The sequence below is a fragment of the Leptodactylus fuscus genome, chromosome 7 (assembly GCF_031893055.1).
Source record: "Leptodactylus fuscus isolate aLepFus1 chromosome 7, aLepFus1.hap2, whole genome shotgun sequence".
Taxonomy (NCBI): Eukaryota; Metazoa; Chordata; class Amphibia; order Anura; family Leptodactylidae; genus Leptodactylus; species Leptodactylus fuscus.
The window spans coordinates 39,433,871-39,460,646 of NC_134271.1; the positions used below are offsets into that span (position 1 = coordinate 39,433,871).

General features: G+C 42.1%; 1 protein-coding gene across 4 annotated transcripts in view; it reads right to left on the reverse strand.

The window, feature by feature from the left end:
* SMPD3 (sphingomyelin phosphodiesterase 3) overlaps positions 1-26,776 on the reverse strand; it is a 187,202-nt gene that overhangs the window by 19,362 nt on the left and 141,064 nt on the right. For all 4 annotated transcript variants that reach the window (XM_075281792.1, XM_075281796.1, XM_075281793.1 and 1 more), the window contains 2 exons: positions 21,792-23,353; positions 5,459-5,534 (listed from right to left, as the gene is read on the reverse strand). In XM_075281792.1, the coding sequence (XP_075137893.1) occupies positions 5,459-5,534; positions 21,792-23,114 (1,399 nt within the window). In that variant the 5' untranslated portion in view covers positions 23,115-23,353. The remainder of the gene's footprint in view (positions 1-5,458; positions 5,535-21,791; positions 23,354-26,776) is intronic.

The following is a 26,776-nucleotide window of genomic DNA, read 5'->3' on the forward strand; positions in this document are numbered from 1 at the left end:
AATATCAACACGGTGTGACATGGCTTGGCTTGCTTAAGCCGTTGTTACTCGGGTTGTATTATATCTTGTACTGTATTAATTTATGACTTGTGTACTGTGCATTATGTTCAATAGCATGAGTCACTTGGGGTGGTGAAGGTTATCATACGGTCCTTGCTTTGGAAAGATTCTGGATGCTGCACCATGCAATGGCTCTTGCTAGGTGGAATACAGTTGCACCTGAAGTTGCCCTCCCATGGTGCCCCCCCCACCACCACCACCACCACTGACATCAGGAGTTGCCTGGAATACCCATGGTGGGAAAGGGCATGTTATTTAATGGCTAGTTTCCACACTTAGATGGGGAGGTGGAGGAGCTTGTCAGCAATCAGGGGAGTAGTGCTTTGAGGAGGTGAGACACTTTGGCAACCCCTAATTCAGTAGCTAGTTCACAAATCCAGAGCATCAGCCAAGCCCAACAAGCAGTAGCACAGGTTTTAGGAGGCAGACATTCCCTTGCACCAGTGGAAGCAATATGTCTGCTGCCAAGTGCCCAGTGAACTGCTCACCACTTCTGTCTACAAGTGTTTCAGTAATGCTGTTTTTACAACAACCAGATATGTCTCTGACCTGTGTGCCTCCATTGTTTCACCAATGAAAATCTCTGGTAGGCAGTCTGTGAGGAAGGGGGCAGGGGGGCGTTGTGGCTGGGGAGCTGCTCTCTCAAGGCCGGCTAGATGACCAGTATGTCAGCCATTGTTTACTGAGGCCACCAGGTTAGCACCATCACGAGCAATTGGTGCCTCTAACACAGAGCTGCACAACTTTTTTTTTTTTGGTTCAAATTTCTCATTGTGATATTGTAGTTTGAGAAAGTTATTTTGCAACCAGACATTTGCCTGGAGGTGGAGATTCTACCAATCGGAATCCAACTACCTTATTCTGCCTGGATGCAGCAGTGTAGGTACGTAAGTAGTAAGTAAGGTCATAGACAGGAGACTCCCCGCTTTACAGGTATTCTTAGTGTATTGGAGAAATTGGGAGCACCTCTTTATGTTCTTTATGATAAATTTACATCTAGCTTTATTCTGATAAAACGTTATAAATCCTTTAAACTGGGTACTCCCATCTGAGGCATTTATGACATATCCACATAATATGCCATATTTGTCTATAAACGCAGGTCCTATGTGTGGCATGCTCACGTATTTTCAGAACTTTCAGGAAACATACTAAAACCTTCTATACTGTCTGCTATTGCATCCTGCTATGTTAATGTTCTAGGCCTAGCTAGCTGCTGAGGTTATCATTTCCCTTGTTATCTGCAAGTGTATTTTTTTTCCCTTATAGACAGTGCCGTTTGTAAGGATTCCATCTGGATTCCATTCTTCTGTAATGGGAAGTTCTGATGGGGACACACATTGTTACCGATGGACCTCAGTGAATATAATGGCATCTGTCCGCTTTTTGTAATGGTGTCTGTTATTTTTACAGACGAAACAGCACAGAATGCTGCGCTAGTTTGTCAGTTTTTTCTGTTCAGGTCCCCTGGTGTGAACATAGCCTCTTTTATCATTGTCCTACAGAAATTTCTTAATTATCTGTTACTTGTACCTATGGTTTCCAAAAGTAAAGAAAACAAATGGCTGCTATTGCTGGTATTGTCAACTGTGTTTTCAATGTCTACTGAAGGTTTACGTGTTAGGGTTATATGTGAGTAGGGTATAGAATAATTGGTCTTTTCTCTCCGCATTTTTTGGAGAGGAAACCCGGCAGACCTGGCTTTTTAAGCAGATTGGGCCTGCCGGGTTTAGCCTTAGCTGTATAATACAGGAGAAACTCTGCTTCAATGATCATGACCAGTGAAAACAATGATCGCAGTTATTTAATCTTTTAGATGCCACCAGCAATAGTAGCTGTCACTATTAAAAAGTGTAATGTACTGTATACAGAAGAATTGCAGCTTGTTATACTAGTGATCAAGCCCCCCCCCCCAAAGTGTTCAGGATCCATGCTTGCGCTAAGGAAAAACATTGCAAAATACTGTAAACTATTTTCTTGCAGAAAAAAAATGTCATATTTAACTTGTAAGATATAAAAGATAGAAATAAAATACAATGACCCAACTGCTATTTTTTCACATCGCCTCCAAATAAATAAATAAAAAAAAAAAAATTGCACACAACACACAATTACACCAATAGAAACTACAGCTCACCCTGCAAAAACAAGCCTTTACAGCTGGGAAATAAAAGTTATGGCTCTGAGAATATGGCAGCACTAAATAAATGCACAAATAAGTCAATTGTACAAGAGCAGTAGATAGTGCAAAATTTATAACATAAGAAAAAGCTATGGTGGAAAAAAATGGAAAGAGTTAATACAATTTAATCAATAGGTTATACGCTGAGTTTCCCAAAGTGCCTTTAAGTATCAAACTAATCTGCATCATTAAGGAGTTAAATATATAACCCAGCAGAACATTACAAATCTCTAAACAGACTGAACATTACCAAAAGGAAGCATTGATGCTGTCACAAAATCTTCTTGTTTAAGCATTCAATCTCTGGCAGACTATATGTGAATGTTCATTAATGTTAGAATACTGCATGGCAGATCCAAGGGTGTAGCTGGGGTGGGGAGTGGGAATTTACTCCAGGCAAGTGTCCTAGATGCTGGTTGTCAGAGAGGGCACCAATAAGCCACTTTTCTATGTTTAGAAAAATTGCCAAGGGTGAAGGAAAGCCTATCTGCAGCTTTGTCTATTCACTGTTTGACATACAACAGCCACTCCACTACAATACTGATGACTTCATTGTCTAACATAAGATCCCATGCTACTTGCTGATAACATGTGCCTCATCTAGACCACACACAGCTCTAAACTGGGCATCACGCTTTGGTTAACATCAGTGCTTTTGATACATGGATATTACTTACAACATTCACTCACCATATTTCAAATTTGGAACTCAAACAATGTCACGAGTCTGGACCAGTAAGGTAAATACATGTCTGTATTGTCTCAACACAATCCAAACACTGCGGCCTGGCTCAACATAGATTTCCATTTATCCAGTACAGTTAATAGAGGTGTGGGTGATGGCCATAGGGAAAAAGTCACCACTAATAATTGACCCATTAAACCTGAAGTGTTGAGCTAGTAACAATTCTAGATACAAATAAAATACACAAAATGTGAAGCATACTGTGCTCTATCTTCTCTTCTGCCATGGTCCATAGAAATTCTGTGAACAGTAGACCTGGATGGAGCTGCTGTCACTAGATATTGCCACAGAATTATTTATTGATTTTATTATTTATTGATTTTGCTTACTGATATAGCGCCATCATATTCTGCTGCCCTATACAGACACATTATAAGTCAGTGTCCCATATACAACAATCTATATTCCCTATCAGTATGCTTCTAGAGTGTGGGAGGAAACCGGAATATGTGGAGGATACCCACAAATACATTGGGAGTACAAACTACATGCAAACCAGTAAGTAATATCTGAGGAAGTGGTTCCAGCCCCAAAATGCGTTATTTCTGATGTATTAATAGTAAAGAGTAGAGATTTTTTTGCTATTGCTACCGAGATTAGGACCATCTATGAGGAGGAGCGCTTATCCTGTTTCTGGCCTCTGGAACATTTTTGGCTTTTGTTCTTTTTGAATATCTTAAGGCTAAGTCCAGTGGTGTAACTAGGAATGGAGGGGCCCCATGGCAAACTTTTGACATGGGGGCCACCCATGACTGACACCAAAGACCCCGACTGACCCCCCTGCATTCCTGCGTGCTCTATTATGCCCCATAGTGGCCCCTGCACATACTATTATGCCCAGTAGTGGCCCCTGCACATACTATTATACCCAATAGTGGCTCCTGCACACAGTATTATCCCCCATAGTGGACCCTGCACACAGCACTATGCCCCACTATGAACATCCATGTACAATTATTATACTCTGGGGTCTTTTAAGACCCCAGAGTATAATAATCAGAGACCCATGGGGGAATACCAACATAAAAAACACTGTTACTTACCTATCCGCTGCAGTCCTCAGTGGTCTCGGCCATCTTCAATGACGTCCGGGACGTCACATCACCCAGATCGCAGGCCTGGGTCATGTGACGTCAGGAACGTCACACAACTAGGCCCGAAACCTGCCAGGAGTGTGGAAATTTAAGTAACACGTTTATTATGTTCCTTTACCTTTACGGGGCCCCTGATCATTATACTCGGGGGGGGGGGGGGGGTGTCTGAAAAGACCCCCGAGTATAATAATAGTGCTTGTGGGGCCAGTGGCGTCACTTAATGATCCCAGCCCCTGCCAGGATCGGTAAGTAAATAGGGCCCGTTACTGGCTGGAGTAACTCCAGCCGGTAACGACCTATTAAGAAAACAAAAAAAAACAACGCAGCGATAGCGGCTGTCGCGGGGCCCCTAATGTCCCGGGCCCTGTGGCAGCCGCTACCCCAGTAGTTACGCCACTGGCTAAGTCATTAATTTAGAGTCTTGGACAACCCCTTTAAAGTGGACACAGAGATGTGATTCATAAGCTCACACCCTTACTGTTTATTCAAATGATGCTACTTTTTCTTTTCCTATCTATCTATCTATCTATCTATCTATCTATCTATCTATCTATCTTGGGAAAGGTAGCTCGGGAGAAGCAGTGGTGTGGACCCAATGAGTCAGAGACAGGGACACAAATCTTGCAGCAAAATAATGTCATACCAAAATCCTGCTCGTCTTAGCGCAAACCAAACAGAAACGCGTGGCTTACTACCACCTACACGAATCAACCAAAAAACCCCATAACACTGTACCATATCACAGACCCAAGCTCTTCAACTCCTCTCAGGATCTGCCCTGAAGTGCAGGCTCTGCAGCTTTTTATGGCCCAGTAACAAGCCTCAGGACCTACAACTGGGACTAAAGCCTACTCCAGACCCGCACTGGACCACACATAATTCAGGAATCTGGGGCTGATATAGCGGGACTCCAGCACTTTGCCTTTCACCTTTCACACAATCTAAAATGGAAAAAAAAATGGATAACACTCCAGGTATATGCAAAAATTATAGTGGTTTTATTCCATACTGCTGCGATGTTTCAGTCCCAATGGTAGAGGACCTTTATCAAGCCAAATCCTCTACCATTAGGACTGAAACATCACAGCAGTATGGAATAAAACTGCTATAGTTTGTGCACATACCTGGAGTGCTATCAATTCTTTCCACTTTACTATTTTGGGACCAGATGTCAGATCCCTGAGGATTTGCACCCAATAGCTGTGACAGGTTTTTTTTTTTTGTATTTAGTGCTGCTCTAGATTTCTTTATCTATCTATCTATCTATCTATCTATCTATCTATCTATCTATCTATCTATCTATCGTTCCTAAACTTTATGGTTTGATATGGTTTGATTGGATTAATCAATTTTTTGTAATCACACAAGCTGACTTACCTGCCAGGGCATGCAGGTGAGTGCAGGAGACATATCCCACAATTCTTTGGTCCTGAGGAGTAGTCCCCACCTGCACCTATAGAACAGAAGACAGGGCAAAGCTGTGAGTGTTATACTACACCTTCCTCATCTCATTGCAATTTAATGTCAGGGTTATTTATGCATGTATAGAACACACTTAAAGGGGTTGTCCAGTTCTAGCCAATAAAGGTTTGTACAATATAATTTTTATATCAATTCATTAGTTTTCTAAACCTATAAGGCCATGGTCATGTGATGGACACACAGGTGCACAGCTTGTTACAGTCACAGCTCAGTAATCGGACATCTGTCATCCTTTGTGTCCATTACATGACCATGAGCTAATTGTTAATTCCTAGAATGGGTGAACCTATCCTGCTTGCTCATTCTGCTTACTCTAAATGGATAAAAATCAGTCCATGGTCATGTGACACACAGGTGCACAACTTGTTACCAGACAGATGTCTGATCTGTCAGATCTGTTCTCCTTTGTGTCCATCACATGACCATGGACTGATTTTTATCCAATGGAAGTAAAACAAAGAGAGACAGTAAACAGAGATTTAGAAAACCGTGAGAAATTGATACAAAACGTATATTAGAAAACTGTATAACTTTTATATGAACAATAACATTTGATTGTCAAAATTTAGATGAAACCGGGGACCCCTTTAACAGCATATGATTTGCACTTGAGAGACATTGAAGCAGAAAAACTAAAACTCTCTAAGGGAGCCTTCACACGATGTAACGCTGCGCTCATTCTGATCGTAAAAAGACGTTCAGAATGAGCGCGTAAAAAGCAGCTCCCATTGACTTGAATGGGAGCCGGCATACGTGCGCTCCCCATTGAAATCAATGGGAGGCTTTTCTTCCCTATGCTTTCAATGTATTACGCGCATAATACATATATATATATATGTATGTATATTTGAAATACTGCTTTTTAGCTATTGTGAAAATCATTCCTATTATAATAAATGTGATATTGTAGGGGTTCCTGCAGTTTTGTCTGTGTTACTGTGATGTGAACATGAGGTGGCAGAGATTTGCAGATGTTTGGTGCAGAATCCACACCACAAATCTGCACCAAGTTGTGCGAACATGTCAATGGAATAGTCTATATTACTATTTTCTGTAGACTATGATGTATTGCGCCGTTTGAAAGGGCAACATTTTCAGTGTGAATTTCCATTAGTGTTTGGATACTTCATGGTGAAGGATTGTTTAGAATAAATGATAGATACAATACAATGTGCAATACATTACAGCAGACCATTATTACAATTCCCACATTTCAATCTTTATCTCCATTTCATTCCATTTTTACTGTAAGTATTTTTTCCATAGATGCATTTCTTCTAGGAAGCCCGGTATTAATTCTCTTTATCAGTATTTCCATCAAAATATTGGAGAATAAACATCAACACACTCAGCTGTGACTCCGGATAGTGGACTATAATAGTCGTACACTTAACATCTGAAATATTTTAGTACACATGCGCATTTTGTTAGGGCTCATTCACACTACGTATACGGCAGCTTATTTTGAACGTAAAACACGTTCAGAATAAGCGGCGTATAAAGCAGCTACATTCATTTCTAAGGGAGCCGGCATACGAGCGCTCCCCATAGAAATGAATGGGCTGTTTTTCACTACGAGCACTCCCATTGAAGTGAATGGGAAGTGCTGGCGTGTATGGCTCGGCATGAGCAGAGCTAGCCGTACACGCGGGCACTTCCCATTCACTTCAATGGGAGTGCTCGTAGTGAAAAAAGCAGCCCATTCATTTCTATGGGGAGCGCTTGTTTGCCGGCTCCCATAGAAATGAATGGAGCTGCTTTATACGAAGCTGATTCTGAACGTGTTTTACGTTCAGAATAAGCTGCCGTATATGTAGTGTGAATGAGCCCTTAGTGAGTAACACAAATTACCTTTAGGCTGGGGCCCCTTGAGAAAACACAGTGTTTTTGCCACTGCGGAAAGGCCATGGCAAAAAACATGCTAAATTATAACTAAATATAGCAAAATTATTGCTGACGCTGGGTTCACACCTGCGTTTGGGGTCTCCGTTCTATGGTTTCCGTCTTCTGCATGCCAGAAGACGGAAACCATAGACCGGGTCCGGCCGTGCGCGGCGGTGAGCGTTTTAGGCTCTCCGCCGCGAAACCGGATTTTTTTATCCGGACACAGAGTAGTGCATGTCCGACTCTGTGTCCGGATTATAAAACCCGGTTTCGCGGCGGAGAGCCTAAAACGCTCACTGCCGCGCACGGCCGGACAGCTTTCTCACCCATTCAAATGAATGGGTGAGAAAGTCTCCTGCAGGTTTCCATCTCCTGCCTGTGTTCTAGGCAGGAAACGGAAACCTAAGTACGGAGTGCCGGGCCGCAGATGTGAACGAGCCCTGATAGAAAAATTCCTCAAGCTTAATTTTATGTAAAACTTTATTACAGGGAGTTGGTGATCATTGACATAAATGTTAAATATAATATATTAAATATTTAGAAATGTATAGTAGTGATTTGGATCTCATTTCATATTTTTCTTTTCTCTGTCTTTGTGTTTTTGTGTAATTTACAGTTAGTTACCAAAGCACTGAGGTGTTATTTTTCTAAATCACATGTATGAATATATTACTAATCTGTGTTGTATGGAGCTGTTATGGCTCTGCACTGCACCTCTGTGTGATTGCGATTATACATAGGCTGGTTGTATCTCACGGACTCTATGAGGTGCGGTATTGTCTCTCTATGTATTTGACAGCATTGTGTTAATAAGCCCTAAAGTCCAATGGCTAACAGACAAAGTAAACTAGACCGGCAGTCTAGAAATGTGCCAATTCATCACAGGGGCTGATGCTGAAAGATTCTTCTGGTGTTTCTTTACACTGTCCCGTCTACATATATATACCACCTATTAGTTTGCTTACTTTTATGCCAGAATTTTGGTTGAACTGGGGAGACCATTGTCCTACCTTAAAACCATGCCCATGTTCATCTAAGCCACACAGGAAATTTGTCCCCAATATGTCCCATTCCCCTTTTTTTCTGAAGAAATTTTATCCTACAATAGATGCTCAAAATGTGCCAAGATGCAGTTAAACGTGACATATATTAACACATTTCACACCAGACTCAATTTACAATAGTAGGCTGTATTCACACAGAGTAACGCCAGGCGTTTTTTGTGTGTTTTTTGCACATAGCGCCGCGTATACGCCGCGCTATTTTGCAGTGGCGTTGACCGGCGTTTACGCGGCGCTATGTCCAAAAAAACCACAAAAAACGCCTGGCGTTACTCTGTGTGAATACAGCCGTAAATCTGCATCAACATTTTTTCAGTTGACAACTCTTCTTAGACTAGGTTCACACTTGTGCCATACTCTCTGTCGTTCATATCTGCTGTGAGATCCCGGGGCCACATGGTGGCTCAGTGGTTAGCACTGCAGCCTTGCAGTGCTGGCGTTCTGGTGCTCAAATCCCACCAAGGGCAAAAACCCATCTGCAATGAGTTTGTATGTTCTCTTTGTGTTTACATGGATTTCCATCCCATGTTCCAAAAAAGACTATAGACTATATATATATATATATATATATATATATATATATATATATATAAAATACTGATAGGGGAATGTACATTGTGAGCTCTATGTGGGGCTCACAATCTACATAAAAAAAAACAAAAAAACAACTGAGATCCCCTCTGCTAAAACAGAGGTTAATCACGGATCCCATAGACTCTTCTTGCTGCCGATATTCATTGGAATCTGCGGCGGAGTTTCTTATGAAGAGCCCGACACAGATGTGAATGAAGTCTTAGCTGGCTTGTTGGTATGTATCTTTAGATACAGTTATTTGGTCTGTTTCAGACATGGCCAATTAAAAAACACTGTGCAAAAATCATGTTATTTAATATGTTTTTATGCTTTTCTGAACAAAGCTGCCTACTGCAATTCCAAAAAACACAGCAAACTTTACAAGGAGTTTACTAGCTAAACCAAGCATATTCAACCACCACCACCACTGCATTTCCTAGCACATTACAGTCACAAACATCATCGCTTTGTTATTTATGTCACTTTTGTAGATTTGGAGAGGAATAATTTTGATCTGTTATGCAAATGAGTCAAGCTCCCTGCAATACTGCTATTACTGCTCAAGCAAGATAGAAGTGGGAGGGATAACTCTCACTACATGGCATGGTTCAGGGGTCTAGGAAGCTGAAGGTCCACCCCCAGTGCACCAACTACATACATTTATTTTTTACCAAATCTTCAAACCTGGCAAACAAAGATATGTTATTTATCACTGTGTTATGCTCTGCAATATGGTGGATGCAGTAAGAAGATTACAGTGGAAGAAGAAAACAGCAGGAGAACAGGAATATCCACTTTTTATATGCAGTTCACAATAATCATGAAATCTATAATAGATTGCTATAAATACCAGTTTTCTACACTGTACTGGGCTGCTGTGCAAACATACTGCAGAAGTCAGGACATAACTCATACACATACTGTCTAATCTTTACACAGCGTGAACACAGAGAAGACAGTCAGAAGATGTACCAGGCCTATCACCCGGTAGAACAATAAGAGTAAATGGAAATGAATGAGTTAGGGAAACTCCCAATTTACATAAATGTGCAAACATTTCTGTGATGAGAAACATAAATGCTGTGTATTTCTAGCTGGAATGCTGAAAATTTTCTACTGCAAGGCTCCGTTCTCACAAAAACAGATCCCATAGACTTCAATGTGTGCCGGTCTTACGCGCGCTAAAATTTAAATCAATGGGAGGCTTTTAAACCACACATTGAAGTCTATGGGATCTGTTTTGAAGCGCCGCGCTCTGACACATGTTTATGTGTCTAAATGAGCGGCGCGTTACTCCTTGAGAACGGAGCCCAACATTGTAGTCCTGTGGGAACATACATACATAGAGCTAAGGCTCCAAAAAATGCTGCAGAAAAAATGCAGTGGAAAAGTATTGGGTGTTTTTCATTATATTTCTGTAGAGTTTTCCTGTGGGGACTTTTTGCCCTTTTTATACCTATACAGAAAACGCCATTGTTTCCGCAGGTGTAATTGACATGCTGCAATTTTGAAAAATGCTGAAGTTTTTGAAAATTCAGTTTTTCCGCTGCAGTTTTTTTTTTTTGCAATGTGTGGATGAGATTAAACAGAATCCCATTCTTTTGCAAACACTGTAAAATGCAGCGTTTTTTGCTGTAGTTTTTCCGCCGCAGCTAAAATGCTGCATTTCTGCAACGTGGGGCTAAAGGTACAGCCAAAAACACTGCTGGGGTGTTCATCAGCATTTTACACGGCCACTTCAAGAACCACCTGAAATTGGGTATTTTTCGTTGCGACTGCCCTGGTTAGTCCTCTGCAGTTCCCCCAACGGTTAAAACCCACAGAAGTAAATGACATGCTGTAATTTTAAAACCTGCGGTGCAGTGACCCCTGGTTATAATAATAATAATAAAAAATGTTATTTATATAGTGCCAACATATTCCGCAGCGCTGTACAATTAGTAGGGTTCAAATACAGACAGAAAGATACATTACAAAGAAAGTCATTTCACACAATGGGACTGAGGACCCTGGTCGCAAGAGCTTACAATCTATGAGGTAGAAGGGGGTGACACAAGCGGTAGCAGGGGCGGCATTGCTTATGCAGAGGTCAGACACTTTTGTAATAGAGGTGACTGTCATTACATAAACATAAGACTTTATGAACCGTCGACAGTCGTGTCCTTTAACATGTGGATGGAGCTTGGACCTATAAAGTTAGCATCATATCATGTGGGGAAATGTGGGAGCGGGGACAGAGGAGAGTTGAGGGTTTACGTTAGACATTGTGATAGGCTTGTCTGAAAAGATATGTTTTTAGGTTCCCATTAGCATATATATTCCATCCGGTTAGAGTCCGCATGGAGTCCCCCCAGACGGAATACAATCGCAATTGCAAGCGCTGTGCTGTAAAAGCACTCGGACCCCATAGACTATAATTGGTCCGTGTGCTTGCCGCGCACTGATTCGTGCGGGCAGTGTGCGGCAAGCACACGGACCCCATTATAGTCTATGGGGTCCGTGTGGTTTTACATCACAGCGCTTGCAATTGCGATTGTATTCTGTCCGGGGGGATTCCATGTGGACTCTAACGGATGGAATACATATGCTAATGTGAACCAACCCTTACTTTGCTGTACTTATTTTTATGCAGCATGTGCAGGGGATCTTTAAATCCTACCTACTATGTTGCAAATGTACATTGCCATGGGTTAGCTGCTGGTGAATTGACAGGAATTGCATGGTATGTGACCCCAACCTAAGGGCTGCAAGAACCAAGACAAGGATGAACATCAGTAATCACCCATAGAACTTAATACCAGGTATTTATTGCATCATTTTAAGAAAAAACAGATGTTCATCTTCTCAAGAAAAACCTACATGTTTTGAGCCACATCACCGGCTCTTAGTCATTGTGTGTATTCCCAGCACACCCTTGGACAAAGCGGATAATGGTCCCAGAACACTTTGAGTTGGCACACAGATAACAAATCCAGTTTAGGCTAATGTAGTATAGTGCTGGGGTCTAAGCAAAGATAACATTATTTAATAAAAATACATTACATCCAATATATAATCCAGGCCTTTAGGTATAGTGGTATTGAAATTAAAAAGGACTTTTCACCCCCTCCACCATCGCTTTCCATCCTTTAAAGGGAACCTGTCCCTATAAAGATGCTGTGTTATCTGAAGGCAGCAGGAAGAGCTTAGCACATTCATATGTAGTTTTGTTTGGAAAGACTAAGGGCTCGTTCACATCTGCACCCGGGACTCCGTTCTGCAGGTTTCCGCTTCCTGCACAAAACAGGGCAGGAGACGGAAACCTGCAGTCATTTTTCAAACCCATTCATTTGAATGGGTTTGAAAAGTGTCCGACCGTGAGTGCCGGTGAGCGTTTTATGCACTCCGTGGCGAAACCGTTTTTTTAAACTGGACACAGAGTCGGACATGCAGTACTCTGTGTCTGGTTTAAAAAAACGGTTTCGCAGCAGAGAGCTCAAAACGCTCACCGGCGCTCACCGCCGGACTTGGCATGACAGGTTTCCGCCTTCTGCCGGCAGAAGACGGAAACCTAATACGGAGTGTCGTGTAATTGAGTCCAGTGGGTGGACCTATCAGATTCTCTCTATGAGTGTGCATACAGAGACAGTTGTCAATCACAGTTAGGACCGCCCACTGGACTCAGTTACTCCTTCAAAGCACAGAAAGCAAAATAAATGTGTGCATAACACGTACTACTAAATCTTTCTTCACAATGCTATATATCATCCGCTCAGCTCCTCCTGCTCTATAACATACTGTCTGCAGATTGAACTACATTGTTAAGATGACAGGTTCTCTTTAATAGGTGATTCCAGCGCAGATGGAATTTTTTTTTCTCTAGCCCCCACCATGCCAGAGCAATGACAGAGTTAGATTCATCCTAATTAGGTTCTATTGTCAGGTAGGTGATCTGGGTTAGATAGATCTGAGATTGCCCAGTTAGTATATTGGGTGCTGAAACTAATAGCAGTGATTTAAAGGGGCTCTATCAGCAAAATCATGCTGATAGAGCCCCACATATGCGTGAATAGCCTTTAAAAAGGCTATTCAGGCACCGTAAATGTTATATTAAACTACCCCACCCCGTTTTAAAATAATAACCTAAAAAAGAATGTGCTCTACTTACAGATCGTGCACGCTGGGCTGGCATTCAGGGTGTGTCTTCATCTTCATCCCCACCTCTTCTTCCTCCGATGTCCTTGGGTCCCATCCTCCTCCGGCGCTCGCAGACACTGATAAAAAAAAATAGCCTGGGCGCATGCGCAGTAGCCGTAGTAGAAGCTGCATGCTACTGCGCATGCGCCCAAGCTATTTTTTTTTATCAGTGTCCGCGAGCGAGCGCCGGAGGAGGACGGGACCCGAAGACATCGGAGGAAGGAGAGGCGGGGATGAAGATGAAGACACACCCTGAATGCCCGCCCAGGGTGCGCGATCCGTAAGTAGAGCACATTCTTTTTTAGGTTATTATTTTAAAACCGGGGGTGGTGGGGGGGTGTAGTTTAATATAACATTTACGGTGCCTGAATAGCCTTCATTATTCACGCCTATGTGGGGCTCTATCAGCATGATTTTGTTGATAGAGCCCCTTTAAGGCCATTTTGACACTTTGGTGGGCCCAATGCAAAGACCTCAAAAGTGGACCCCCATCCCTTTGCCTTAAGGGCCACTTCACGCACTCATGTTTATGTAAGGGGCTTATGGAATAACTATCATTTGTCTGATCTTCTGCTGCCACCTACTGCCAAGAGACTTACTGACTTACTTTAAGAGAGGCCTCTCCTGGTCAATGCATGCGGATTCTAACTAAGGACACTAGAGGGGTAACTACCACAATCTGTTGTGCGCACTGTCATATTGAAGTTATACATTTTGCCTAGCTACTGTATACTTATTTCTTCCCTTCTCTCCCGCTCTCATTCCCCCCTTCTCCTTTCTTTATTAAACTGTGTTATATCGTTGTTCCGTGGCTCCGTGCAGTTGCTACGTATATTATCACCTGCTCCCCATTACATTTATGCCAATCTATCAGCTAGATTTAACAACTGAACTTCATAAGAACTACATAGATTTCAGCTTCTGGCACATAGATCACCCCTGAGATGCACCAAAATAACTAAGAGGCATACATATACTCCTATTAATATTTTTGGTAAATCTCTATGGTTTGGCTGATTATTAAGACTGTTCAACTACATGAAAATCTTATTAAAATGGCCCCAGAGTGCCACAGCTCTTTACTGATTGTGGTTTTAGGAGATGTGTGGACTCCATTCTCTGATATTAAAAGGATATTCCAGTTCATTTTTATTACTGACCTATTTTTCTCAGGATAGGCCATCAATAACAGATCACTTGGGGTCCAATCGCCAGGATCCATGCTCAGCGGTAGTTTAAAGGCGCTGTAGCACAAATGCCGTGACCCCTTACATTGTACACTGTTTGTTTCATAGCAGCTGAGCAATGTAATTACCACTAGGAAACAGACAGCGTGCAATGTTCTTGAAGGGGTCACTGCATTTGCACAATCCTCATGGCCTCTTTAAGCAATTGATTTTGGGGGTCCTGGGTGTCAGAACCCACTTATCTCTTATAATATTTAATGCCAACAATATACACTGTGGCATTCTAGCCTAGGCCTCCATTGACAAACACGACAAGTTTGATGAGAGCTAGGCCTGCAAAGCTACTTTGGCTGCAACTCCAGTTGCATGACCAATGAAAGCTGTGTCACCCTGTGTCACCCTGGAACTTCAGACATGAGGTCCCCCTCTCCGACCAATGCTGAAGACCCCGATCGACCGACCGACCCCCCCCACATTCCTGCATGCACTATTATTGCCCCATAGTGGCCCTTGCACACACTATTATTGCCACATAGTGGCCCCTACACACAGTGCTATTGCCCCATAGTGGACCCTACACACGCAATATTACACCCCAAAGTGGCCTCTGAACACAGTAGTATGCCCCATAGTGGCCCCTGCACACAGTATTGTGCCCCATTGTGGACACCCATGTACAATTATTATATTCTGGGGTCTTTTCAGACCACAGAGTATAATAATCGGAAACCCAGGAGAGGATACAATCATAAAAACACTGTTACTTACCTATCCCTGCGCTCCCTGCTGATGTTGGCCATCTTCAATGATGTAAGGAACGTCATGTGACCTGGGTCTGCGTCGTGACGTATTCTTATGCATCACAACGCAGGCCCAGGTCACATGACGTTCCTTACATCAGGTAGGCCCTGGTCATGTGACATCAGGGACACTACTCAAGTTGGCCTGAAGCCTTCCTGGAGCCCGGAGAGGTAAGTAACAGTGTTTTTTATGTTATCTTACCTCCCCTGGGTCTCCAATTATTATACTCGGGGGTCTGAAAAGACCCCCGAGTATAATAATAGTGTGGGGTCTGTGGCCTTACTTACCGATCCCCCCACTCCGGTTCACAGCGGCCGTGGGCAGGAACCAGGATCGGTATGTAAATAGGACCCGTTACTCCAGCCAGTAACGGCCTATTTAAAAAAACAAAAATGCAGGGTTAGTGGCTGTCACCAGGCCCCCTAATGTCCTGGGCCCTGTGGCAGCTGCTATCCTTGTTACCCCGGTAGTTACGCCCCTGCCTAGAAGTCACAGTGACAGGACCCTCTTAGTCTCCATTTATTTACCTTAATGAAGGAGATCACATGTATGTGAGGGTAGGGGGGAAAGTATTTCTTTTTAACCGTAGGGGGTTACAATTACCTGTGGGAGAATGATTCGCTCTGCATAGGGGGTGGGGAAGAGGGTCACCGCTCTCATTGACAAAAAAAAAAAAAATAACATACCAAGAGGGAGTTGAGTGAAACAAATATATGAATGTAAAGAGATAAAACGAATATATGTAAGTGATTATGATATTAGAGCGAAAACATACGTTTATTGGGGAAAACTACAATTAAAATTAGGCAATAGTACCCCGCTGTTCCACCTCTAGTCTGGATGCAATGGTTGGGAAAGGAGCCATATTATGAGAGTATTATGAATGGTGATGGTGGTGGGGGAACTATTGCCTGTTGAGGTGAGCACTATTACGTACATGGAGGGGGAGACTATTACCTATGGGAGGAACATTAAGTAAGGCAATATTACATATGGGGAGCATTATTGCCTATATGGAGGTTAGAAGGAGGGCACTATACCTATGTTGGGAGGAGAAATGGGAACTATTCCCTTTGTAGGAACACAAGAGGATACTATTTCCTTGTGGACCAACAAGGGAGAACTGTTTCTTTGCTGGGGGCACAAGTTGTGATGTGGGGGAGGGGGCGCACTATTACCTTGCTAGAGCTCAAAGGGGGCACTGTTCCCTGGCAGGGAGCATAAGAGGACAGTATTAATTTTCTGATTCTCTTCCTTTTTAAAAAATAAGGTTTGTAGGAAACAATAATCATTCATTTATTCATTCATTTGCACAGTGCTGAATGTACTTGTCCTCACTGGGACTCACAATCTAAATTTTAATTTAACATATTAGCATATTTTTGGAGTGGAAGGAAACAAATGCAGACATGGGGAGAATATACAAACTTATAATGTATTTAGAATGTATAATATTTTATTATCACTGTAACAATTGCCGATTATCTGCGCTGTCCCTAGGTCCTATTATATTTGTTCTGTGACATCACTGTGTGCAATAACCCTTTATTTTGGGTTTTGATATCAGTAAATTAATTATTTCCATGATTTGATATTACTGTGGTTCTTAGTCTGTGAAAACGCTAGAGAATTTGCTTGTCCTGTCACAATTAGGGTTGAGCCGATCTTGACTTTTCAGGATCGATTTTAAAATCCGATTTTCGATCATTTTTCATTCGAACCTGATCTCGATCCCAATTCCGATTCCAATGCAAGTCAATGGGATTTTTTTTTTATTAATAGGAGATCGGATTTTAAAAGCAATCCTATTCACTATACAGCATGGAATCTAACAATTGAACGCTTTAATTGTTAGAATCCACGCTGTGTAGTGAATCACTAAGTAGCCAGAGGATTTTTTTTAATCCTCTGGCTACTTAGTCCCCCCTGGTGTCCACTTACCTGCAGAGATGATTGCTCCAGTGCCCGGTGTTCTTCTTCACCTCGCTGCTGCTCTTCTAGCCTTGCTGCCCCCTGTCTCCCAGGTTAGGAGAGTGTGGGCGGGTTAGGAGAGTGTGGGCGGGTACTGGGAGGGGAGACATCACATCTCCCTGCCCTGTACCCGCTCACACTCTCCTAAGCCACAAGCCCCGCCTTCCTAGCTCTTTAAACACTAACCTGGGAGGCGGGGCAGCGAGGCGAGAAGAGCAGCGTAGAGCAGCAGCAAGGTGAAGAACACCAGGCACTGCAGACCAGCCATCTCTGGAGGTAAGTAGCTACTAGACATGTTAGTTTAGTGTCCCATTAGAATGAATGGAGGCAGCCAACGCGCAGGGGGTTAAGGCTGTGTGTCGGCTGCTTCCATTCATTCCTATGGAAATGCAGTGGAGCCTTCACACTGAGTATACACTCTGCTCAGAATGAGTGGTTCAAGGTTCAAGTTTTCTATTCATCCATGCCTGGTGTTTGCTGGAATTCCGTCGTCTCTTCTGCTAGAATTTTCACCGGTTCAAGTTCCACCGGTTTCCGTGCATCCCGGCTATGGTATTTCTTGTCTATTCAAGGGTGAGCTGGACTACATAATTTTTTATTGCATTGTGGGAAATAGTACCGATCTCGATCCCACCTAAAAAGATCGTGTTCGGAATTCCGATCGCGATCGTGAAATTTTCTCGATCGCCGATCGGAATCCGATCTTTTCCGAACACGATCGCTCAACCCTAGTCACAATACCTCTGTACATACTGTACAAATTATCATACTATAACATTACTATGTACATTAGTCCTATTACGTGACATCACTGTGTGTGTTAATCCAAAAATCAAGCAAAGAGAGCGTCTGTTGCAACAGATATTAATGCTATATATATTGGCCATAGTATCTGGCATTAGTCATTTTTCTTTTATTTCACTCCCATGTGGAATATAATATAAATTGTGGCTATTTAACTATTTCACATGAGAATCTTGGAAAGCTCATAAATACATACAGAAATACATTAATGGTTTTTATGTGTTCATCACCTTTTATATTATCCTCATGGCCATATGCCACTGACTGAACACCCAGAGTTCATACTTCCGCTTAACTCCTCTTCAATCATATCTCTTAACATTTAGGAAGATAAAATCAATTCAGGAGCAGGTGGGTATCACACAGGAGCCCCAGCAGGTCGTAGCCTGGGGAATTAAAGGGCCTCAACATAAAACACACTTTAGACCCCTGCAGTGTCTCTCTGGGGTGATAATAGTTGTGGACTGTAGCTCCAGAACAGAGCTGACCCCTCAAAATCCTGGTCTTGGGCCCTACTCTTGGATTGCAAACCATTTTTTTTGTTATAGAAAACTTGTATTTAAGAATGAATGCATTACAATAAAGAGCTTGTGGAAAAACTCCTAAACTGATTTGAAACGGTATATATCTAGTAATATTTTCTGGCATTTGTCTTCTACATCTTGCTATCCCGATGAATGTATGTAGGATTTAATGTGCTGTAAATGGACATGGGGAAAGGTTGGTAATCATATTTCTAGAACAACTTAGATTAAGTTAACATTGCTGTCATTGAAGTCTGTTGCTCTGATCTGTCACAGGATCAGAACAACTGACTGAAAAGCCAACAGAATGACTGATGCACACAGCACACTCTCCATCTGCCACCATCTCCATTCAATGTCATGCTAGAAACAAGATGGAAGCTTCAGTCAGTGTATACTGTCTACTCCATATTTATGTCTTATTTCTTTCTTTCAGCTTTTCAGTCCGTTGTTCTGACCTTATAATGTATCAGAATGACGGACTTGAATCTTATAATGTAAACATACCCTCAAAGATAATTGTGGCAAGGCAATTTTCAGTCAGGAATTCTCAGTTCAGGAATCTCAACTATCACAGAATTTCAACATGTCCAATTGTACCAGAAACAACTGTGGACGCAGAGATCACGATTTCCCTTGTGGTTGCCATGGGTTAAAAAAAGGCCACAGCCCTTTCCCATCCCTGATCACTAATGTTACAGGGTTGCACTGAATCTGCTATGGAAGATGCTCTTCAATACCGTTCACATCGATCCACATCGATCACTTTGTTACCTGACACTTGGATGACACTCGGGGGTAACTGACAATATGGCAATTACTTTAAGGAGCAATGAAAAGGGGTGGGGGTATCAGAAAATGTCTTGACATAAACCATGTTGCTGGTAAGGTGCCACATGAGAATAAAACTTTGCAATTCACTGTAGAAATGTTCTCAACTGTACCACAATAACAAAGTGTAAATGTACCCTCATATAAAGACACAATTTCTTGAATACTGTGCAGGACAACATATAATGGGCAATAACAGTGTAACTCAAGTAGCAGCAATTACCGTAATTTAGGTCACCCCAAGAATGGCAAGATTTAGCATTTACAGTGTAACTGTTGTTTCAGGTTACTTACAAAATATATTGAGTTGTGGTTTGAGTATATAGGGAACACTATTTATGGACATTATATGACTTATAGCCTGCGGTTAGCAGTGTTTTTCCCCGCTGCAGGCTCTGTATCTAATTGTCTGTTTTCCTTTAGTTCAACTCTAAAGTGGATGAACACTAGCTGCTATGGTGTCTCCTGAGACATCACACATAGAACAGATCTGGCTCCCCTAATTCTCTTTCATATAAACTTAGCAGCAGCATGGAGACCATTATACACCATTATTGAGCAGTGTTGCTGTGAATTTATTACTACCATGGACAGCAGATATAACTTTATCTTTTGGTAATACTACATAGTAGAGAGTAGTTCGGTAGTGGAGAAAATGGAAAAAGGCATTGTTCTGTAAAATAAATCGCAACGTTTATTATCTTCACTTGTACTATACTGATTTCTAGGAAATATTTGCCTAGTCCAGGACACAGACTTGCTCTAACCCCAAGAACAGCAATACGTTAATACTCAGGATTAGAGATGAGCGAGTACTGTTCGGATCAGCTGATCCGAACAGCATGCTCGCATAGAAATGAATGGACGTAGCCGGCACGCGGGGGTTAAGCGGCCGGCCGCCGTCAAAGCGGAAGTACCAGGTGCATCCATTCATTTCTATGGAGCGTGCTGTTTGGATCGGCTGATCCGAACAGTACTCGCTCATCTCTACTCAGGATGCTTCTCTTCATAGGGTTCAAGTGATCCTGTCTTTTTGGTGATAGTACAAGAGTCTTTTGGTTGCCCAGGCTTCCTTCTCTCCACTCTATAATTGTGGTATCCAACTCCTGTTTCAACAATAATTCACCTGTATTGTTTTCCAGAACAATTTAAAGGGACTCTCAAATCTACAGTAAAAGTCTGATAAACTTTGTAGCACATTTTAACAGATACTTACACTATAGCACAGAATATTAACTTTGACACTTCAATGGTTTTTTTAGTGTGATAAGGTTTCTTACCGAAGCAAATCACTGTTCGATAGTTTCAGTTAAAGGGGTTTTCTGGTCTTAGGAGTGTTTTTTTTTATACTGTTGGTCTACCTTGAGGATAGGTTACCAGTTTCATATTGGTGAGTATCTGACACCCAGACCATGCACCAATCAGCAACCTCCAGCGCAAGTAGTATACAGTGTATAGTGCTGGAAACTGAAGACACCATACGTTGTGTAGTGGTTGTCAAGGAGTATTGCTTCCATTGAAGTGAGCAGGAGCAGATCTGTAGTTTTCTGGAACAGCCACTACACAGTGCATGGTGCTTTCTGCTTCCAGATATACAAGAGGCAGTAGAGAACGCATGATTGGTAGGATGGGGGGTCTTGGGTGCTGGACCCTCATCGATGGTGAAGTATCCATAGGTCGTCAGTAACAAAAGCTCTTCCAGGACCAAAAAACTTTCAACTATGTTTCATACACAGAACACATACCTAGTTAGTGCTGCGTTTCTTATGACTGACACAATGTCAAACTGCCCAAAAACGCAGCGTGCTTAAGAAGTCTGAGACGTTTTAATTCTGCTGTATTAGGTCTACCTTAAGGTTAAAGGACACAAGCATTTTAAGCAGTGGCCAACTCTCCTTTATGAACAAAATGAAAAAAACTATATTTTTTCTTTGAAACATTGTTAATAGGTTGCAGTGTATGGCCAATAAAAATCCTGGAAAATCAATAGCTACCGTGTTTTCTGTAGCTCTGAGGGTACGCTGCACCATAAAATGCTTTTTATTGTAACATACATAGAATACTATATATTACACAAGTAATTCAAGTAGCCGGAAAAAATGCAGCTACACTCAAAGCAACAGAAGCTGAAAATAATTAAGATGATCAATGATGTTTATCAGCTTATAAAGTGATTTATGGAAACATTTGATGCATGGACATTTTAACCTCCACCTTCATAAATTTAATAATGAATGTATTCAGATTTCATTAAGTCTTACATACATCAATCTGAGTATGAGTTTGTATCTCTCTGTCCTACTAACACCATATCAAATGGCGTCTAAAAGTCTGCTTACTGCAAGCGATATGCAGAGCAGTGACAGCATCTAAATTATACTGTGCAGTACATGTATAATACACATTAGTGACTCACCTTAATAAACAGAGCTCCCTTGGCGGCCAGCGCATCTATTCCTCTCCCATTGGGATAACAGTGATAAGTAGCGTCCAGTATGGGGTAGCGGCTAGCAAACATGAGCCCACTGTTCAGGAACTTAAAGCCGCAGCAGCCATGACAGCTGTAGACCCCCACATCATACAGAATATACTCAAAATAATAGTGTAATTGTTCTTTCAACTTCTCTGCAGCCCGTTTGTCAAATACTTCCTGAAGGCAGAGGAAGTCCAAGTTGGCTGGAAAGAAGGCAGAGATTTCATGGTCAAGAATATCGTCTGTATGCTTTTTTTTGCGGGCTGCAGCTTTTTTAATGATGGATGCCTTGTAAAGAAGTTTGTTATTAATGCTGCTTTGGTCAGTAGCTCCATCTGCCACCCTACCCTTGACTAGGGATTCACGGGAAGTGGTGCAGCTGTCCAGACTTCCACCATCCCCTTCCCTGTGCTTATGGTTAGAGGTTGGACTTTTTTGAAAGTCTGGTTCTGTTTCAGCCAAGCAGGCCACATTGACATGTCCACTCATAGAATCAGGATCTGTGTCACATATATGACCACTGTCGTCGCCACTGATTCGAATAATACATGCATCTTCCCCTTCACCCATATCCCCACTATTCTTTCCATCCCTTCCCTCTTCGCTGTTGTCTCCAGAATTTTCAACTTTGTATTCCATAGATGTCGTTCTCTTCATACCCATATTGACTGCTCGGTGGGTGACATCTGTTCCCTGGGGGGAAACCAGGCTACTGAAGCTTGCAGCACTGATAGATGTGTTGGTTGGAGAGTCTATGTAAATCTTTATCTGAGGTCTACTGGCACCATTGCGTATTCGTCTTCCAATTTCTTTGGCCCGTGCCTGAGTATTGAATAGGTTTGTAAACCTGGCCAGAGCATCTGGCAACAGGCAGACATTGGCAGAGCCAAAGCAAAAGCTCTTAGCGCTACTTGTGGCCCTCCATTCTGTCAGCAGCTTTGCTCCACTGGCCCTGGCCTTGTCTTGTAGTCGAGAGTAGATATAGGGCCTACGAACAGCTTGGAGAGGTGACCACACTAGAAATCCAATAAAAGCAAAGGGAAGGGAGGAGACAAGCAAGGCCAAATAAATAGGTGTAGTGATAATAATACAAAGTGCCTGGAAGTAACAGGGATCATCGGACCGCTGGCGTTTCTCATACGTGGTTGGCAGGAAAGAGGCTAAGAGGCGATCTCCAAGCCAGAAACAAGGAAAAATTAGTGCCCAAGACAGGGAGTGGAGGAATGACAGGAAGCTACTGGGGAAGGGGGAAGTGTGCAAAACCATCTCAGCTCAGTGGTGTCCTCTTCATGGGAGCTTCTGCATGATGTCACACTTGTTGAATTGTATGAATGAATGGGACAGAAGGCAGTATCCCACCTCCGAGCCCCCCTCCAAATCTGCAGTTCTGTCAAATATCACCTTGACATGTCACCTGTACCAAAAATATATCTAGGGCAAGGATGTTTTTGTAACCAGATGTGTGTCATTGCTTGCTTGAGGCTTTCATTTCTGCACAAGGTATTCTGGAGTGAGAGGAAGAAAAAAAATAGGATTATTTTAAATAGGTGAAAAGGTCACTGTATCTAATAAATACCAATAGAAAATGATACAGAACTGGGTACAAAACTTTTTAGAACATAATGTGACAGACTTCCTATGAAATGATAAGAATTGTTATAGGAGTAATCTTTAGACATGATTGACCACCTCCTCTAAACTCACTTTCTTGGGTATTATGTTCCAGACATATTGAAGGTTTGACAGATGAATGGTGATGTAAGGGATGTATAACTTATATACTCTGCACTACTTTGCTTTGTTGGACAAGCTACTTTTGACAAACGGTATAAAACGTCTGATATCGGTGTATAAAGGTGTTTTATAGGGACTTGTTAGCATCCTTTTATACATAGTTACATGTATAATGAGTGAGTTGGACAAAATCCACCAAGTTCAACAGTTTTATTTTTCCAAACCCAATTTGATAGAGTAGAAGGCTACATCCATTTTAAAGCCAGAGGCCCAATTCGCCATAAAGTGGGAAAAACAAAAACTATGAATCATTTTCAAGACAAAAAAGAGAACAAGATGCTTTCTCTAATGCAAGCATCTACTCGTACCTCAAACAATAATGTGTTATGTGATGACACAGACAGAACCCCTCCCTATGATAAAGTTACTTGGTTGGGTACTATGGTCCTGTCAAACAACTGATTGATGAGGGTTCTGAAAGTTGAATCCCGACCAATTTGATACATCTCTTAAGAATAAGCTATTCATGCCGAATATCCCTTTCATTTACTTTAATTTAATTTACAAAGCAAATTAAATATATTCATGGAAGATATCTAAAAATACATTGTCGGATCCCAATAATGACTGTTTTAACAATTCTAACAAGTTAAATGTATTTTGTGATCATGTAATGATACCATTTTCTTTTGCAACCATACTGCCTTATGTGAATATATCCTAAATGGGTACATGCATATTCACATTCATATTTATGGCCAATGCATGGGGCAGAGTAAATACAACCTTCTGCGCATACCTACATGAGTAACATTATGAAGATAGTAAGCGGTACCATAATACCCATTAGGGATGTAAGGCCAAGTAGATTTTCTCTCAGGAGATAGATGCGCTTGCACTGGTTATCTATGCCAGTCCTCTCTGCGTCAAGCTGATGAGATGCAAATACATTGAAACAGTTGTCCTTGGCTGAGGGACTGTATATGGAAAAATCCCAACATCATTGCAAACAAAGGCCTCTGAGAAGGTCGGAATGATGTTAAAGGGAGCGCCCTCTATTGGATGTCTTGACTGAGACTCTGTCTTCCTAATTACATCATGGAAGATAGACTTGCACATTCTCAGTCAGCGACCTCTATTGGTGTGCATACTTGAGGCACTGGCTTCCTAATTATATCATGGAAGTCAGATTTGCATGCTCTTCCCATGTTCCTTTGCACAGTGGAGCACTCATGGCTTAATATGACTCCACACACCTAAATGTTGGTTCTCTCCCTATGGAGTGATGATATCCCCTCAACCAAGTATTAAAAGTGTGAAAGAAGAGATGACTCCTCTCACATAAACATGAAGTGCTCTCTCCCTGGGACACCATTAATGCTAGTTTTAGCCAGAAGTCATTTATCTTTTTCGGGACAGAACAATTACCATTATTTCCTGTGACAACTGCACGGAAAAGAAGAAGTACAGATCAATTTCGCAACTTCAGTCTGCCTGTGGTTGGGGTTGTCTGATTCAAAGGCAAGAACTCATCTTGCAGCTGCGCCAGTTCTGGGCAGTAACATAGACCTCTCTGCAAACATACATCAACCTATCTGTGCACATATTGTGACTAGAGATGAGCGAACAGTGTTCTATCGAACTCATGTTCGATCGGATATTAGGCTGTTCGGCATGTTCGAATCGAATCGAACACCACGTGGTAAAGTGCGCCATTACTCGATTCCCCTCCCACCTTCCCTGGCGCCTTTTTTGCTCCAATAACAGTGCAGGGTAGGTGGGACAGGAACTACGACACCGGTGACGTTGAGAAAAGTAGGCAAAACCCATTGGCTGCCGAAAACATGTGACCTCTAATTTAAAAGAACAGCGCCGCCCAGGTTCGCGTCATTCTGAGCTTGCAATTCACCGAGGACGGAGGTTTCCGTCCAGCTAGCTAGGGCTTAGATTCTGGGTAGGCAGGGACAGGCTAGGATAGGAAGGAGAAGACAACCACAACAGCTCTTGTAAGAGCTAAATTCCAGGGAGAAGCTTGTCAGTGTAACGTGGCACTGACGGGCTCAATCGCCGCAACCCAGCTTTCCCAGGATCCTGAATGGAATACACTGTCAGTGTATTCCCGTATACCCGATATATACCCCGATACCCGTTCCAATGGTGTGCCCCCCCACCTTCACCCCAGAAATACCCTGCAAGTCCCCTAGCAATAGAATTGGGGCTATATACACCCACAATTTTTACTACTGGTATACAGTGCCATTGTCTGACTGGGAATTCAAAGAATATATTGGGGTTACAAATACCCTCATTTCTTGCTACTGCCATATAGTGCCAGTGTCTGACTGGGAATTCAAAGAATATATTGGGGTTACGTGCACCCACAATTTTTACTACTGGTATACAGTGCCATTGTCTGACTGGGAATTCAAAGAATATATTGGGGTTATAAATACCCTCATTTCTTGCTACTGCCATATAGTGCCAGTGTCTGACTGGGAATTCAAAGAATATATTGGGGTTACGTGCACCCACAATTTTTACTACTGGTATACAGTGCCATTGTCTGACTGGGAATTCAAAGAATATATTGGGAATACAAATACCCTCATTTCTTGCTACTGCCATATAGTGCCAGTTTCTGACTGGTAATTCAAAGAATATATTGGGGTTACGTGCACCCACAATTTTTACTACTGGTATACAGTACCATTGTCTGACTGGGAATTCAAAGAATATATTGGGAATACAAATACCCTCATTTCTTGCTACTGCCATATAGTGCCAGTGTCTGACTGGGAATTCAAAGAATATATTGGGGTTACGTGCACCCACAATTTTTACTACTGGTATACAGTGCCATTGTCTGACTGGGAATTCAAAGAATATATTGGGAATACAAATACCCTCATTTCTTGCTACTGCCATATAGTGCCAGTGTCTGACTGGGAATTCAAAGAATATATTGGGGTTACGTGCACCCACAATTTTTACTACTGGTATACAGTGCCATTGTCTGACTGGGAATTCAAAGAATATATTGGGGTTATAAATACCCTCATTTCTTGCTACTGCCATATAGTGCCAGTGTCTGACTGGGAATTCAAAGAATATATTGGGGTTACGTGCACCCACAATTTTTACTACTGGTATACAGTGCCATTGTCTGACTGGGAATTCAAAGAATATATTGGGGT